General features: G+C 37.5%; 1 protein-coding gene across 27 annotated transcripts in view; it reads right to left on the minus strand.

Moving 5' to 3' along the window:
- Positions 1–19,185, minus strand: part of LOC139480080 (protein starmaker-like) — a 102,826-nt gene that overhangs the window by 51,863 nt on the left and 31,778 nt on the right. For 26 of the 27 annotated variants that reach the window (XM_071263083.1, XM_071263088.1, XM_071263075.1 and 23 more), the window contains exons 1-3: positions 14,302–14,467; positions 8,232–8,338; positions 5,395–5,509 (exon numbers count right to left, since the gene is read on the minus strand). In XM_071263083.1, the coding sequence (XP_071119184.1) occupies positions 5,395–5,509; positions 8,232–8,338; positions 14,302–14,373 (294 nt within the window). In that variant the 5' untranslated portion in view covers positions 14,374–14,467. Of the gene's footprint in view, positions 1–5,394; positions 5,510–8,231; positions 8,339–14,301; positions 14,468–19,185 lie in introns of those variants that run through there. The other variant, XM_071263067.1, reaches the window with a different exon arrangement.

The following is a 19,185-nucleotide window of genomic DNA, read 5'->3' on the forward strand; positions in this document are numbered from 1 at the left end:
AGTACTGTGGACTGTGACTACTTGGCCTGGAGGCATTTTTAAGTTCTATTAGACGTGGGCTTCAGACTAGAGACTGAAGTCACAGACTGTTAGCATGGTACAAAAGGTAGTACAGATATTTAAACCATTCATATATGACAGACATCAATACCGGTGTAACACTACCGAAACATGACTAGTGAGTGAGTGAGTGAGAAGGGTTTTATGGTGCTTTTAGCAATACTCCACCAATACAAAGGGAGGGGGAAACTAGAAAAGGTCTTCACACACTGCCCCGAGATGGGGATTCGGACCTGGCTTCAGCGCGACAAGCAAACATCGAAAACCACTTGGCTACCCAACTGTCACTGTGAATACTGACTTTGAGTTATCTTATCTCACTGAGTTGACCACATCTATAATAAATGTACACATGACAAACATACAGTGATTACAGTCCTCAAGGATTCCAAGTTGGCCACATGGCCAGATAAGCTTTGACAAAGAAGTATACAAATATGATCACACTTAATTCACAATGCAGAAACACCTGCAATAGATTACTTCCAACTTGGTTGAAATGTCATATTTCATGACAAAGTTTATATCGCATTACCTAGTAGTCCAGTAGTTCATTTCTCGTTGGATCATAAAGTTCATTGTGTTTGGCATGGAATTCATACAGGATTTTATTTCTTATTGGATTCATAAAACTCACACCACTTTCATGAGTTTGAATTCATATGGATTGGAAATTCAAATTTTATGTTGGCTAATTAGGGGTTAAAAGTGTCATTTCTCCTTTTTTGTGAAGGAGTAAAATCTATACAAGGATGTGATTTTGTGTACTGCTATGATAACATAAGTTTTGGCTTCCATTGTCTATTGCTATTCATCTATCAGCGCCAATCATCTGTTGGCTTCCTTTGTTAGCTTGTACCCTTTGTTATTTTCCACCTTTTGTTATCTTATTAATTTTGTTGTCCTTACATGTACATATATATGCTCTCTGCCTCATGGCATTCATTCACCTGATGAAGGAGTAAGCATATACTCCGAACCATTATGTTCCTCATAATAAAGAAGTTGACATCCATATATTCTCTTCCTTATGTGTTGTTTTGGTGTAAGTTTAGTACAGGAAACGTGAATTTACATTAATGATGTAGCCACAGCAACCAATAGGTTTTAGAGTTACCCACCCTTGAATGTATCAGACATGAAAATCAAACGAGTGAGTGAAGTCAGTTTTCTTTCCTTTTTGATCAGTGAAAACATTTAGCAAATGGTTAGTTAGTGTTCAGTCGAACTTACAATTTAGGACTTTTGAGTGAGTGAGTGAGTGAGTGAGTGAGTGAGTGAGTGAGTGAGTGAGTGGGTATGATTTACGCTGCTCTTAGCAATATTCCAGGAATATCACATTTGGGGACACCAGAAATGGGCTGCACACATCGTACCCATGTCGGGAATCGAACCCAGGTCTTTGGCGTGACGAGCGAACGCTTTAACCACTAGGCCACTCGCATATAAGGATACATAGTTCTCTCATCATCATCTTTAAATAAAAGTTAAAAAGCAACAAAATATGAAGAAAAGTATTGTTTCAAATGAGCACATTGAAAATATTTAACAAAACAGTCTTTTATGCATCATTATTTTAGGACACTAAATCAAAAACATGATAAATATATCATTTGTATGTTTCTGCCTGATAAAAGTCAGGGTGATCAGGCTCACTGATTTGGTTGATGCATGTCTTCGTATCCCAATTGCGTGGATCGATGCTCATGATGTCAATCACTGGATTGTCTTGCCTAGACTTGATTATTTACAGACTGACGTCATGTAGCTGGAATATTGCTGAGTGCAGCATTAAACAACAGACAAACAAACAAATCTAACAATGTACCAAGTTATTGTTCTTGAATATCCCTTTCATAATGAAGCTCTATAGTGTACTACAGTGTTCTACAGTGTTCTACAGTGTACAGCACCTGCCTCCTGACAAAGCAGACATTCAAACCTTCACATAATATAGTCAAACCTGGTTCAGAAGCTCCCAGTTCTTGACCTTCATGGTAATGACAAAATTCATACCTACTTTCTCTAAGTGTAGAGAATAATTTATTCAACACGTTCTTAATGACCTTGGGATGTAATGTAGGAATGCCCCTGCATACATTAAACAAGTTAATAGTCATTCCTTGCAGTGGTCGGAGTAAACACTTGTGTAGCTCAAAGGCTTAAATATATATATGAAAGGGAACAGACATAATGGCATCTCTTAATCGTTGTATCAAAAGAGCTGCAAGGCCTACTATAGGGACAAAATAATTTTTAAGAAAATATTCGGCACTATGAAAGGTATCCATTTTTTGTACAAGGGCTGACTGAAAAGTTCTACGCCTAACTGTGAAAGACCTATACCAAGTCGATGGTTTTCATTTATTTCTCCACATAGTCCCCTTCCAGGTTTACACACTTTTGCCAGCGATGCTGCAAGGCCTGGATTCCAGTCAAGAAGAAATTTTCTTCAGCCACCCTAAAAAAGTCATTCACAGCAGAAATGACTTCATCTTTACTTGGAAAATGGCGACCGGCTAGTTCCTTTTTCATTTTGGGAAACAGGTGGAAGTCTGACGGGCGCAAATCAGGTGAATAAGGGGGTCCTTGGGGGTAATAAGGGGGTGCAGGTCCTTGGGTCTCTGAGGTTTTCTTCAGTTTTAACCTAAGGATGGCTTGATTTTATTTTTTCAACATTAGGATTTCATCCTTTTATCATTCTTTTCTAAAACTGTATATACGAATAATCTTTATTCAATACATTTCTTTGAAGTTGACATATTATGTATCCACTTTTGATATCAATTGTCAGAATCTATTCAAGACATCATGGATAGTTGACTGACTATTAAACTTCATATCATAAACCAAATTATTGATCAGCTATGTTGATGTAGTTCTGCAGTGATTCAGGGTTCAATGCCACTGATGCAGGTCATTGACAGCTTCTACTTTGGTGAAACCCACCATCACGGGTATCAGGTACTAACACACGGTAAACCTAACCTAGCAGACTACCAGTAAATATCCTAAGGAGGCCTGGGATTCTTGTTACAGACAGGAAATATTTGAAGCACTTCTTCAAAATATTAATATCCTGAGGAATGGAGGACCTAAACACATTGTTACTTTCAGGACATCCTGCATTTGTGGACCCGTAAAGATTCCGGGATAGAATAGGTCTTCAGCGATCCATGCTTGCCGTAAAAGGTGACTATGCTTGTCGTAAAAGGTGACTAACAGGATCTGGTGGTCAGACTCGCTGACTTGATTGATGCATGTCATCGATCCCAATTGCGTGGTTCGATGCTCATGATATCAATCACTGGATTGTCTGATCCGCCGTCATATAGCTGGAATATTGCTGAGTGCGGCGTTAAACAACAAACCAACCAACCAACCAATCCTGAATTTGTTTTTTGGTGGGTTGGGTGGGGTATTTACCCATTTGTTTCTGGAACAAATTATTTTTCAAAAACAATGCCAGATCCCCACCCCAGAAGTTCAGCTAGGTCGTCCCTAACAATGGAAATCTGGGACACAGTCCCTTAACCAGTTTATTGTGTATAGATCAGTTCACCAGCTTTAACAGCACCATGCATAATGAATAGTTCCAGCTTTACCTTGTCTTGATATGTAGCTTACATAAAAATGTCTTTTATTCTTTTTGCACAATGCAAAACCAGTGTGTAAATGGATGCCTATTAAATTTCTATGTCAGTGGTTACAGAAATCTGTGATGATTAATGTGTTTATACTGTTAGTCTGTTAGTCTCAATTGTTTCACCTATCATGTTCAGACAAAGTATACAACAAGAGAACACTATTGCAACACTACCTTGTCAATAAAACATATCAATACACAATGGCTGGCACAACACAAAGATACTAAATGTTCACACACCTTATAGCAGACATAACACCTTATAACCAGAACAGAGGCCACACAAAAATCAATTCCAGATCCAAAATAGGGCAAGTTGACTATGTTTGTTTTCTAGGGTTATTTTGGAGGGGGTGGGGGGGCTTTTTTTAAAGAACATTATTGTGCACATGGCCTTGAATTCAACACCAGTGAATGAAAGACGCCAACCAGAGACACTTATAAAAGAGGAATGTGCTAAAAGTACATTCCATGAACTTGGAAGCAACCAAACTGTAATTGTTTTGGACAAAATGAGCCATGGCGTCTTGAACGCTGAAGGCACCATAGAAAATTGTACTATTTAAGATCTCTGAATTTGGAACAAGGGGAAAAAAGCATTGACCTAGTAGGTTTAACTCTTTCAACACTTAAAAATTATTAAAGTATTTTTTTACTTAACAATGAAAATAAAAAAGAAATAGGTAAGTGGATATTGTGAAATCTTTCAATTTCCGAAAATCGCCACAGTTTTCACTTCCTCTGTCCTTATATGGACTTTATGAAAGTGTTAACTTACATTCTAACTTAAAACGAAAATAATTAAGTTGTAAATGAATTATTTAAATAATATTATAAAAATAACTATCATATTTATAAACAGTAGGATTAGACCTTTGAAATGGTGTATGACATCCTGCAGCAAAGATGTCTTACAAGCTGATATCTTCCTTGATAAATGTAGGCTTCATCTATCCCCCCAGAGTCATAGCAGCAAACACTTCTGGTAGACTGGTGTTGAAAGAGTTAAAACGACCTGCATGACCACGAGAATCTTTTTCCTTTTTTGGGACCTAACAGATGGATTCTGTAATTTTAACTCAATACTGTATTCACTGCAACAAGTGCCTTGTAAGAATTACCATACACACAAAATCAGATTTGTTGTCAGAGTTCAAGTGGTAGAGACATGGATTTATCTGGACCTGCTCAGAGGCCGATATTCGACCCAAATCTGCAGCAAATGCCAGTAAAAATTTCCAGTGTTCATCATGTACATTTCTGAGCTCAATACGAGGTGCTTCTAAAGATTACATACTAAATCATGGCATACACGTTGGTCAAGGGGCGCTAATTGTAGTGTGGTACTTAGTATGGTGAATACAGTATTCTATTTTGGTGTTTAGTACTTAATGAGTATTATATCTTTAAATCATACTATACATCCTCCCATCCAAATCTGTTTATCATCAAATCCATCATATGTAAGTGTGTGAGTCTAACACACTGCTTTGAACAGTATATGAGTACATATTCTGCTTGAAGTGAGAGAAAAACTGAAGTGATCCAGGTCTTACATATACTACTTTGGTGAAACCCACAAGCACGGATGTGGTGCTGACAAACCATAATCACATCGAATCTGGGGTTTGAACCCACAATGATAATTTTCTGGTACACCTTAGATGAAATGACCAAAATCGGCTTACCCTTGTGAGACTTCTCCCCACACTGCGCAGAAACACATACTCTCGAGGTGTGAGGTCCTCCAACTGTTGAACGATGTCATCTCGGAGGTCGGCCAGCCGGACATCGGGCTGTACCCTACAAGATACAGATGCATGTAAGTGGAATGTGCTGCAATAAAAAACCCTTATGATAAGATGATCCTGTTAGACCAGTCTTCAAAATACATGCTGGTCTGCTAGCCCAAGGCCACTAACTTGTTCTGAAGACAAGTGAAAAATCCAAAGATGATAGTCCTTAGTGACTAGTTTCATTTGAGGGCTATAGTTCTGCATCAGTTCTCAATGCTTCAATGTTGCTACAAATTGAAACCAAATAACAGTAACAGAAAATGTAAACATAGTTAATATTTTCGTCTCGGCCAAGCAGGACTAGCTACAAACACTGAGGACTAGTCTTGAAAAAGACCTAATTATGAAGGCTGTTAGACCTGACCACTACCACAACATTCATATATAGGTTTTATCCAAATGACCCTTTTAGATCCACCAACAGTACTAAAACCAGCTTTGATCTTCAGTTTCCCTGCTCCCTGGTACCACTATGTGGCTGCTGAGGAGTGCTTGTCCTGGATGACTAGTCCAAGGCATATTACCTTACCACTTAGAGTAAGGGAGTGAGTGAGTATGATTTTATGCCGCTTTTAGCAATATTCCAGCAATATCACGGTGAGGGACACCAGAAAAGGGCTTCACACATTGTACCCATGTCGGGAATCGAACCCGGGTCTTTGACGTGAAGAGCGAACACATTAACCAATAGGCTACCCGACCACCCCTTACCACTTATATCAAGGCCATCAGGTGTTAAACCATACTAATTTAGCTACATCAAAAAGTTGTGCTTCACATACCGTTATCACAGCCTGTGACTGCAGTCATTACAGGGTTATAGAAATTAACACTAGCCCACTAGCCTGGGGCTAGTACAAATTCCTGCGGGCTAGTACAAATTTCCCCATTTCTCCATTGTTTTAACATTACAGTAAAGTAAAGCTTTTGAGTTTAGTTCTAACCCTGTCATTGTTGACATCCAGTTAATATTTTCCCTATCAGGACAAGCAGAAAGATTTTGGACCCGATTTTGCACAACGTACCCTCAAAGGATTTTATACTTAGAATTTGTTGACATCAATGACCAAAACATCAAACAAAGTCTGTGCAAATGTAGCGGCCATAAACATGATAAAATGTCCGAGTCCCGTGATGGGATTCGAACCACGGACCTTTTGACCGAGGTCAGACGCCTTGTCCACATGACAGAAGAGGTTGCAAGCTGACAAGGTAAGGATGTCATCTGTAGTATGACTCCACGCCCTGCTACACAAACATCTAGGGTTGATGTCAATATGTCCCTATTTATCAACATGATCAATAACATGTACCTTTCACACATGATTTCATAAACAAACTCTGTTTGACAAGCGTGACACATAGATTTTATCTCTCCCAAGACAGTTGCAATGTTTGTTGCAATGGATTCAGTGAATGTATGTTCCAGTGACTGGACATTGATTTCCGCCACTCAATCATTTCAGGCTGATTGTGGTGAGAATTTCAAGATAATCAAAACAAAGGGCTCTGGCTTACCATGATTATCCCATTACCTGAGTGGACACAGAGAGACAGAGGTAATCAACAGGTTTACATGCCTGTGATTGAATCATTATGGGAGAGAGACAGCAACCACTTCCTGTGGTTCAAATGTGTTTGTACGGTTGCTTTCCAAACACATGTCACATAAAGCATAAGATCTTCTTTAGCATTTGTTTATGGGTGGGTGTATTTTCTGTTCACTCATTCATGTTTTAATTCATTCTTTGTACATATTTTCATTTTAACCGAAAAATTGGGATCAGTAAACAAGACAGTGGTTATGTTAATACCTCTCCCTTCATAGGAATCTAGTTACAAAGATAGTCAAGGTGTATACATAATATTTAGACAAAAAATACCTTGGTGGTCAGTTTATAAGTTATCAAACATGATCAGCATTGTCCGGTATTGATAGTCCGAACGATGGGATTAAACGTGATATTAAGTACTACATAATGTACACAAGATATATATACATATTATAGGTGAGGGTTTAGTGTAAAAATTAAGTTTAAATTTACCAGAATTTGTGATGAAAGTATGGACAGATAGAAGTATTTTTTTTATTTGTTTCAGATGATAGGCCTTCAAATTCGTAAAGTAATGTACTAATATCATTAATATCATATCCTTTTAATGTAATGTAATGTAATGTAATGTAATGTAATGAAATGAAATGAAATGAAATGAAATGAAATGAAATGAAATGAAATGAAATGAAATGAAATGAAATGAAATGAAATGAAATAAAATAAAATAAATAAAATAAATAGATAAAATAAATAAAATAACAATAAATTGCTTTTAATTTGATTATTACATATATTTCCCTTTGAAAGTAAACAAAGGAATGGAAGGCCACACCAAACCTAATTTATGTTGCCAGTATTTACAGCTGATATCTAACTATGTCCGATTATCAGGATAAATATTTAAGATTCAAATAACATAATCATTTCACATTCATAGAGAAATAATTTTACACATGGTACTTTTTGTCATATACAGCTGTAATTATCAAATCAAGAAGGTCGGTGGTTCTGTCCCAGCCGTGTCATACGAACAGACGTTTAAAGATGGTACTTGTTGTTACACACGCCAAAAAAAATTTTAAAAAAAACAAAACAATATGGAGTACCGGGGACCTCATCTCCCCCAGCATCCAATGGAACAAAATCGGGTCAAGCTATAACGTATGTCCATACCTGATAATTCCTATAGAAATAGTTTCTGTGACGGACTGATTGAGCAAGTTGTTGAAGCGGTCGCGCCATATGTCAGCTGGAACCACGTACACATGGAGATCAACGAGCTGCAACAGAAATTAACAAAATAATTCAACCTTCAACACCTGACATATCTGTCAAACATGAATATGAAAATGAGGAATAATAAAATCACAGACTCACAATTCTGTTTAAATATGTTCAGATGTTATTTGCTTGTTATCTAAATAAAATATATACAGAAGTGAAAATGTGAACAGATAAGTACCTCGTGGTGACAATAATTACCATGGTTACAGTAATGGTTACTTTCATTATCCAATATTAAAATTGTGCATGTAGAGATGTTATACAGGATAAACATAGTGTGAGATGCATCTGTGCACTAGGATCTGAAATGTCAGCACCAGTAGGAAGATGCTTGTATTATATATATATCAGTATAAGTTGCACATAGCAGCACAATTCTTGGATAATTACACAAGAAATATCAAGAAAAGATTTCAAGGATGACATAATGACCCATATTTTATCTTTGATGAGTGTATTTAAATTTGTTTTGGAATAATATTCCTGTTAAAGAAGTTGTGTTTTAACAAATTACAAGCAACTTTTGTTTTGATAAGGTATTCCTTGTGTTTTAATACCATGGAGATTCAGACATTTTGACATTTTTTGTACTTTTAGTTTAACTAAGCACTCAGCAATATTTAAGCTAAATGATAGCTCCTGTAAGTAAACGTGTCTGGATCAGACAATCCCGTGATTGATATGCACAACAGCATTTGCCAACATCAGGGTTCAATCAACCAAGTCACAAATCCTGACCACCCTATCCTTTTAGTTGCCTCGTACAAAAAGCATTATAAGGTTGCTGGGGACCTATTTTAACATGGAATCTCCTCTAGGGTACCGAAATAATAGGTTTGGGAACACCAATAACGGGCTTAACATACTGTATAAAGTGAGCCTTCAAATTTGGTTCTGCAGTGTGATGAGCAAACACCTTAATCACTAGTCCAACCATTGCTCCTCAAATATTACAGAATAGTACGTCTGATTCTTTTTTTCTGAACATTCTGACGAGGCAATATGCTGTAATCTGACAGATGACTGTTACAGTCAAACAAAATCCATGTCGCCATGCACAGATACAGTACGCGATTATTGATTCACATTTCAAATATTTTATTATTACAAACACATCTCAAGTTATCAAACTGATTAAAACTAAAAATATATATTCATAAGTCTGCTCGGCGCCTGTGGATTGTCCATGAATTTTTGCAGCATTAGATTAAATCGAAATTTAATTCCAACTGCGGTAACATATTACAATGGTTTCTATAGACCCATCAACACCTCCTATCATTACAGATGACACATCAATAACACCATCCATTCTAACATATTCATATCGATTATCTCAACTCAACCCGGAGATTAATCCGACCGACAATTTCACTAATTTATTGATGATGTCAGGGCTTAGAACCCATGAATTTTGACCATAAAGGTGCATTTGTCAGTATGATGAAGGAACCTTCAGGACGGAATGACAATGGTGAGAATATGTTGTCATCAGCATTGATTGATTCAGTATCACCACAGTCTATCTCCACTCATGACACAGGCCATCACCCTGTTGTAGTCTTGTTGTCATAGCCATATTGATCTGTCGTACATACAGTTACAGCAACTTCTTCTCCATCATCTCTATCTCATTGTCAACTGTCCTATGGGGATACGGCAGGATCTGGTCCTCATACCCGACCCAGCCTTGTCATAGCAATTAGGAGGTTTAAAGAATCATCATTTACGGAGCAGGGTTTTACGCCACACATACATGTAAAGAATGGACGCTTAAAGAAATATATAATGCGTCTCAGGGGACGCACAATAATACTCCTTGTACCTACAGTGCATCAAGAGCAGTTTAGGTGTCTGTTATTTCATGTATCAATCATGACCACTGTCCACATGATCATTGATTCAGTCCATGCTCCAAAGTAATTATCAAAATATACACTACACTACACAATTTCATTACTTTACAGGACCCTCATATGGCCTGAAAGGACCTTTCAAATTAATTATTGGGGGTCCCCTGGGCCCACTTGCACAAAGTGATCTTAGCGCTAAGATGATTGTAACTCCCATACTTTAACATAGGCTTACGATAGTCTTAGCAGTAAAATCACTACGTGCAAATGGGTCCTGGACCCCGACTTTTGTAAGTCAAGGTAAAACCCTGCACAGTCTGTGCCAAAAACGTTGAAGTCTACTTGTCCAAATTTATTTTTTTTCATCATTTTTAGCAGATTTTAGTCTTAGCATATAGACTACCATATGCTGATGTTGCTTGAACTAAAGACATTTTACTACACTCTGGCTTGGACAAGTGGCTAAGGTCACAGATTGTACGCATCCATGGTACTAACAGCGGAAATATAAAATGCCAAAGTCAGAGAATAACGCAGGTGATCGATTATCCGCTGAAACAGATGCCCTTGGACAGAAATGGCAAAATAGTGGATTAAATTACATGACTGACTGAGTATGGTTTTACCCAGCTTTTAGCAATATTCAAGCAATATCACGGCGGAGGACACCAGAAATGGGCTTCACACATTGTACCCATGTCGGGAATCGAACCCGGGTTTTCAGCATGACGAGCGAACGCTTTAACCACTAGGCTACCCGACCACCCCTAAAATTACATGAGTATATCACAGAAAATCAGTGACGACACAAGGTGTTCGTGAAAAGGGTTAGCCTGTTCTTGTTTCAGGTAGCACCCACCGCTCATAACATTTGCACAAAATGAGTTTGTTGTCTGATACTGCACACTCAACAAACCAAAAGGTCCATAATTATTAGACGTTACCATTGTAACCAGAAGGATGACCATGCTCATTAGATCAACCACTGGTTTGTCTGGTCCAGACTTATTTACTGGCTGCCATGAACCTCCATGATATAGCTGGAATATTGCTGACTGCAGTGTAAACAACAAATCAAATAGTCCACAATTCATTTCAAATGGTTGCAATCTCATTAAAATTAGATTTTCGTTCTCACGACCGCTAAACAAAGAGCTGAGGATATCCCAATACAGATCATTTCAGAATGACCTTTCATCCAACCAATCAGACCGTCGCTAAACAGATCGGGAAAGTGACAGTCGGAATGTGGTTTCTAATCACGCAACTTTAAAAAGGCTAACAGGGTGTATTCCAAATGACAGTTACGGCCTGTTACTCGCTTCAGTTGGATAAACATTTGAACGAAAGAAACTTTGCATTGTCCATGGACAATCTCGGTCATCTATTAGACATTCTAGATTATCCTTTAGTTCAGTTAAATGACAGTTACAGCCTGTTTGACTGATTCTCTTAAAATCATTGTCTATCACTCGCTATCAGTGGGATAAATATTTGAACGAAAGAAACTTTGCATTGTCCATGGACAATCTCAGCCATCTATTAGACATTCCAGATTTTTCTTTAGTTCAGTTTTACAATTTTGAGTCAAGAACTTTGTCAATTTATTTTTCAAAGGGTAGTTGCGAGTTTGAAACTAGTGCCATACAGGAAACTGCTTTCTGATTGGCTAATGTCGATATCTTGTTAGTCATTTCATTGGTAGGGCAAAATTAATGAAAGGTCATAATTGACGTGAGATCTTTGTTTAGCGGTAGCAAGGACTAGGACCTGACAGAAATGAGATTGGAATAATTGCATCTGTAACAATCAAACATTCTAGTACACTTACTCTTTGCAACTTGTGATTGTTCTAAGAACACAACCTGGAAGTATGTAGTCTTTAGGGCTGGGACAGGTAACTCAGGTACCCGGGTTAGTCATGTGATATATTGTTTAATGGCAAAAAGACACTAGGACTCTATGCTTACACTACAAGTCACTAATGTTAGCATTTCTTTCTGACTATGCACCCCATCCTTCTGACTTTTCATATGGTTGAATAAAGATATAACTAAAGTCAATTTCAGTGTATGCATGGCCAGATTGCAAAATACATGTATCTAAATACGTTTTTCCAGGGCTATGGTAAAAAAATCCCAATCAAACATTTTTTACCTATCTCCTGAGACCTACAGTGGGTACCCGGGTAGCATCGGGTAATGGGTGACTGGGTACCCCCGTAGTAAATTCGGACTCGTCCCAGCCCTAGCAGTCTTGTCTAGCACATCTAAGGAATTAAGGTGTTATTTAGCAGCAAAACAAATCATTTCTCCCGCAATCTTTTGTTATGGCTAAATTTTATACACGCAAGCCAATCACCGCCATTATACGGTACAATATTTGCAACCCCTTCCATCAAGACACTCTTCACCTTTCTGTTGATTCAAGTTTAGGAGTTTCAAACAAGGGCTTTCAAGCCAACTTTTGTTCTTTGAAGAGGGATTTTGGATTGATTATTTATTTCCGACACCTGATCTCAATCATAACCAACCATCTCCTGTTCCATTTGTTACCATTTACATTCTTGGACATGGTACTCCATCATGTCCATCGCCGGGTGATACTGGCATCTTGTGATTACATTAGTCAACTTGTTTGTCAAGGCATCACATTAGGGAGTGAGTGAGTGAGTATGGTTTTACGCCGCTTTTAGCAATATTCCAGCAATATCTCGGAGGGGAACACCAGAAATGGGCTTCATACAATGTAACCATGTCGGGAATCGAACCCGGGTCTTCGGCGTGACCAGCGAACGCTTTAACCACTAGGCTACCCGACCGCCCCTTCACACTAGGGAAAACAGATTACCTGCACTTTATTATATGTTATAATGTACTGTAGGATTGCAACAAAATTGGGGTAAAATTGTTGTATTTGCAAGTTTTTGGCAGGGTCAAAAAGTAGTAGGGATGATATTATTATTTAGGATTATAAATGCAATAAGAGACAAGTACACACTGAAAATATATTTTTCTATATCAATATTTAAATTGCAAAACTCTGTCATGGAATTGGGGGTCTCAATTCAATGCTCTATAGATAGAGACATCCAGGACTGATCAATACAATAAAAACAAGAAGATGACGAATCCCCCCCAGGCCCTACAAATTCGAAAGAACAAATCATCTAACTGTCTAACTTAACATGCTTAATGAGAGAATTTCTATTTAATCTGTCTGTCCATACACAAACGTAGTCATTGAGCAATCAAAACAATACCATGGGATTCAGTATTTCTATGTCAGGTACACACCACTATGAACAGAGTCAAAATCAAACTTGTTGCCATGGAAACCAAAAAAAAATAAATTCTGAAAATCTCTAAATAGCAAAAGGCACCAGTTGAGAACCTCGTCTTTGTGTGTGTAGAGTTTTAAGAAAGAGTACCTGTTGGTTTTAGAGATATGGTCCAAACAAACACACCACAAATTCAAACTTGTTGCCATGGAAACAGGAAAACATAATTCAAAATAAACATAAAAGGAACAACATCAGGATCTGTTTGATATATCTGACAATAGTTGCTGAAAAATATTGAACAGTTTTTGAATCACGCTCTGGAAACGAAATAATAACTGATGGACAGACTGATGAGGCGTCTACTATATCCCCCGCATTATATGCCACAGGGTAAAAAGTTAAGGACCACCTAATACTTTCATATCACTATGGCTAATATGTCATGCCATGAAAGATCAACTACAGCAATATGAAAGAATCATGCCATGACAGATTAACTAACTTAATATAAAAGCATCAGATGTTCTAAACATTTTGGGTGTAGTATAGGGTCACATAATCATCATAGTATGAACTCAAATAAATACGGATCATAGTTTTCAAGGAGAAAGTTCAAAGTATCAACTGTAACAGTCAATCAAAAGTAATCTGGCTCTATCGTTCATAATCTGTAATAATTATTATACCTAGATCTTTAAAAGGAATTTGACAAGGTTGCCTCCTTGACTTGTAAGATTAATACAAATCATGTAAATACATGTGTCAGAATGACATCTGTCATCAAAAGCATACAATTTCAAAATGACTGTTGAGGACAATTTACCTTATAGAGTGTGTCACTTCGTGACAGAACCAAGACATCAGGAGCATCAGCAGTTCGGCTAAACTCCGACATTTTCCACCATTAAACCATGTATCCAAGTAGTACTCCCCCTTTCAGTCTACCCAACAAACTACAAACTGGTTCCTAACTTCACTCCTCAATTTAATGTCAGATGCCGACGCATCTTCATGAAAAACAAACATCCTCTCATCTCCATGACGACATCCATCAATCAACAAGACTCATCTAGCTAACCAATAAGATTGCAGGCAATACTGTCTAATGTCAACGCCTCGATGATTCCTGTGTGAATTGTTACGCCTGACAAAACATTTAAGACACTTGTTAATCAATACAACCTTTAGAAGATAGGTGAATCTATGTGGTACATCGTGCTCGGAGCATCCTCCGGCATCATGGTTGCCATGCGGCAGTATTAATCGCTTATGTGTGCAAAAGAGAATCGATCAAAATTTTATTGACTGTCCCATACTTCAAATTTACATAGACTCTGGCCACCCAGGTTCATATAGTTAATAATAGTCGTGAAAATACAGTTACATGAAAAGTTTATGCTGGGGAGGAATCATGATTTATTGAACAACGCTGATTTAGTAAGGAGCAATACGAGATATATTTTTATCTTCCGTTCTTGTACTACAACTGAGTGCCAGGGCGGGATGCCGTAGTTATGACAACGGAGAAGTTGATAATAGCCATTGATACATAAACTGTTCAGAGTACAATCGTAATGGAAAACTTTCAATAACACTACTGTGACGCCTGCGCGGGAGATATTGAAGTCGTGTGACAACACAGGGAGTCTTCAGGGCTCTGTAACCAGTTGGCTTAGGTCAAACAGAATAACATTGGTACTTTCACTGATCAGCCCATTCATGCTACCTACTACACATACTTAAGAAATAAAGGATGAGTGGGAGTTGTTTATCGTACAATAAAACCCTGCAGGGAGAATAAACCATGAGGGGCGCCGCCCTAAGTGGTTTATTCTCCCTGCAGTGTTTTATTGTACGATAAACAACGACCAAGAGTTGTTTATTTCTTATATGAGATATCTGTACAGCCTCTCTCGATAAGAATGTTGATAATATGTACAAGCTTTATAAATATTTTACCCAAATTTTAATAATGATGACTCCTTGAATATAATCTGACCTCGGAAATGTCCATTTTATGAACAGTTGGGTTAAGTTTGGTATTTCCAAGATATCCTCACAAACCTTGGAAAGATATTCTCCAAATACCGATTGTCAAATGTTCACCACTTTTGGATGCGATCATAAGGCCACTGCATTTAACAGCATAGCACAGCTACATCTATGGGGACACTGGACACTTCCCTCTCAAAAATAACATCGTCCAATATATGATGTCATCAAGTTGCGAGCATGTATTCTCATCTCCAATAATGACATTATGATGGAAGTGTTTTATCGTGAAATAAACCATGCTTCGTTCCCCATTGTATCGTGTAGCTATCTTACATTTTCTGATAATAACTACAACCAAGACATCATTATATCATGTATATCCAACCAACATGTACATTAATCGAGAATTCATTCAATAGATGCTGTTAAGTTGAAATACTTCATTTTCAAGTGGTAAGTTACATTTGTTTTATACTTTACATAGTTAAGACAAGACAAGACACAATGTAAGATTGGAGGAAGTTGTGTGAGGGTTACTGGTAGGCACGAACAGTCAGCAAAGAACAAAACTGAAGCCTAAGGACAAAAGAATCTATGGCTGAAAGTCTCAAGCCTCTGACATCTGTGGAAGACCAATGTTTCCTCCCATCTCCTGTGGACAATAAAAGTCGTCCACTGGTCCCCCTGGTGACGTTGTTGATGTACCCTCCATATAAGGTTATGTTCAGAACAAAAACTGACATATAGTCAAGTCTCATTTATCCGACACTAATTGTGGGAACCAATGAAATCAGTGCTATTTAGACCCATTAATCCGACAGGCTCGCACTCCAACTCCGACACTACTAATTTGCAACAAATTACCGAAATCACTCATTAATCAGTCTTGTTAATCCGACACAGTGATCAGCGTACTCCGTGGTCATCTGCCTATCAAGCTTTAGAGGTTGCATTATTAGAAAACATATTCTGCAAACAATTTAACACAACAACATAAATATTTCATTTTTCATTTTTTTATTATGTGTTACTAACTTATCTAGCGTGTAGTAGTCCGATTTGCGATCACGAACGTTGATACTACTTAATTTTGTCTATCTGACATACTAAATAATTCAACATTAACATATGCAAAAAAACATGTCAAATTAACGGGACTTGACTGTAGTGAGTTCAGCAACCCAGATCACCAGAGGGACCGGCGTACAACAAATTTATCTTACAAACCTAATTATATGTCAGGTATGTCTTATGCATGAATGCTATGGTCCGAATCAGTTAGTTTTTAATACCACAGTTAGGCATTCATCCACTTTGGCAAAATAACAGACGACAGAAACAAACTTAGAGTTATTTCCCCAAATCTATTTCATTCGGAAAATATTTGAGGTTTGTATGTTGCAAATGTAATGACAACAGGTGGGAAATTCGGGCAGGGAACATAATAAATGAACCTTACATGTTAGCGGGGTACATCAAAATAATAGAATTGGTCTCAGCCAATCAGAATTCGTCGTTTACATGTAAGGTAAGATATAATAGGCAATAGGTGAACGTCCTTGGACATATGTTGGATGTTTTGTTTGCTTGTTTGTCTTTTAACGCCCCACACAGCAATATTCCAGCTGCGGTCTGTAAATAATCAAGTCTGGAACAGACAATCCTGTGATTGACATCATGAGGATCGATTCACTCAATTGGGATACGATGACATGCATCAATCAAGTCAGTGAGCCTGACGACCCAATCTCGTTAGTCGCCTCTTACGACAAGTTTAGTCACCTTTAACGGCAAGTATTGGTTGTTGAAGACCTACTCTACCCCGGATCTTCAGGAGTGACATCATTTACTTCCACAGAGCTCTTAAACATGAACCCTGCTTCGTACTTGTGTGGAGAGGATTGCTGCTTCTGACATTCTGCACTGTGTCTACTGGATGGATGGCTGGTGAGTGGGTCTACATATTCTCATTCTCAGTGATGCTAAGTGGGGTTGAACATCATAGAGTTTGTTTTGGTATCAACATAATAACCATGCATTTATGGTCAATGCAATAATAATGGAAAATTAAGTCAATCACTTATTCTATCAGTCTAAGTCTATTTCATCAATCATTTATGTTTACTTGTTTCAAAAAGCATTTATTGAATATCACACTTCAAAAATATAACATATCAAAGACTTAGCTTTAACATGTTTAATGGCACCTTCGCTATAAGTATTTATTGATACTATCACCTCATCAAACATTAGTCTGTAGTAGCAGATTCATCATCAAGCACTAATCCAGCTTGAGAAAGTATTGTTGCCGTATTGGTCACCTCAAGCACACTTCAACAAGATTCGTGTTGCTGTGAATACAATATTTGTAGTGATCCGTCATAAATATATGCTTATGATATTGTAAGAATCGTACAATGGGCTCTTCTTTCAGCAAATTTTTTTTTTTTGTGATTGTAGAAAGGGTTTTGTCGCTTCTGTTTATATTCATATCGGCTCTGTTCTTGGATATTGACTGTTTGTCAAAAATGTCTTGATGACTAATTCTCAAATTTGGTAATTACAGCGTTAGAAATTGGCACTAGTCCTGTAGTCCTTACCAAACTGCCCAATAGTAAAGGTATCCTAAGGACTAGTAAAAATTGGCCCATTTTAAGGATTTTGCTTTATGTTATCATTATAAGGACTAGTGGACAAAAACTGTTAGTTTCTAACCCTGAATTATATGCTGACATGGAAAAATGTAGCTGAACATCATGAAAATGTCTCCAACAAAATAATGATGTGGGCGTGGTTATTAAAAAACAAATGTTCCTCTGCATAGACTTTCTCAGAATCCAGATAACTATATCTTCTTCTGTTCAATAATCTATATGAGGTCCTCAAGTGCAAAGTTGAAAAGTTGACATGTTTCTACATGATGGAAAGTCGTGTTGACTGACTGATAAAAAAACAAATGTTCCTCTGCATAGACTTTCTCAGAATCCAGATAACTATATCTTCTTCTGTTCAATAATCTATATGAGGTCCTCAAGTGCAAAGTTGAAAAGTTGACATGTTTCTACATGATGGAAAGTCGTGTTGACTGACTGATAAAAAAACAAATGTTCCTCTGCATAGACTTTCTCAGAATCCAGATAACTATATCTTCTTCTGTTCAATAATCTATATGAGGTCCTCAAGTGCATAGTTGATATGTTGACATGTTTCTACATGATGGAAAGTCGTGTTGACTGACTGATAAAAAAACAAATGTTCCTCTGCATAGACTTTCTCAGAATCCAGATAACTATATCTTCTTCTGTTCAATAATCTATATGAGGTCCTCAAGTGCAAAGTTGATATGTTGACATGTTTCTACATGATGGAAAGTCGTGTTGACTGAAAGTCAACAAAGAAAGCCAAGTTTAAACCCAAAGTACATGTACAATATCAGTTCGTCGTCTCTTGGAGATAAGGTGTCGTACATAAACATCTCTCACCGTACCTTGACGACATGACAATCTCGTCCCACAATCAATAACTTGTTAATATCGTAATTGATGATTTCTTGTCAATCAGACCAGCAAAGTCCCATATTGATCGAAATGTTGATTAGGAAAGCTGAAGATATTGAATACATTCTTTGATGAAGAACAAAATATACTTTTTGCTACTCTGAGTAATATTTATGTTTTGCATCCACTGACTTCATATTGATTTCAATCAATAA

The sequence above is a fragment of the Haliotis cracherodii genome, unplaced genomic scaffold, assembly GCF_022045235.1.
Source record: "Haliotis cracherodii isolate W230 unplaced genomic scaffold, xgHalCrac1.p SCAF_4, whole genome shotgun sequence".
Classification (NCBI taxonomy): Eukaryota; Metazoa; Mollusca; class Gastropoda; order Lepetellida; family Haliotidae; genus Haliotis; species Haliotis cracherodii.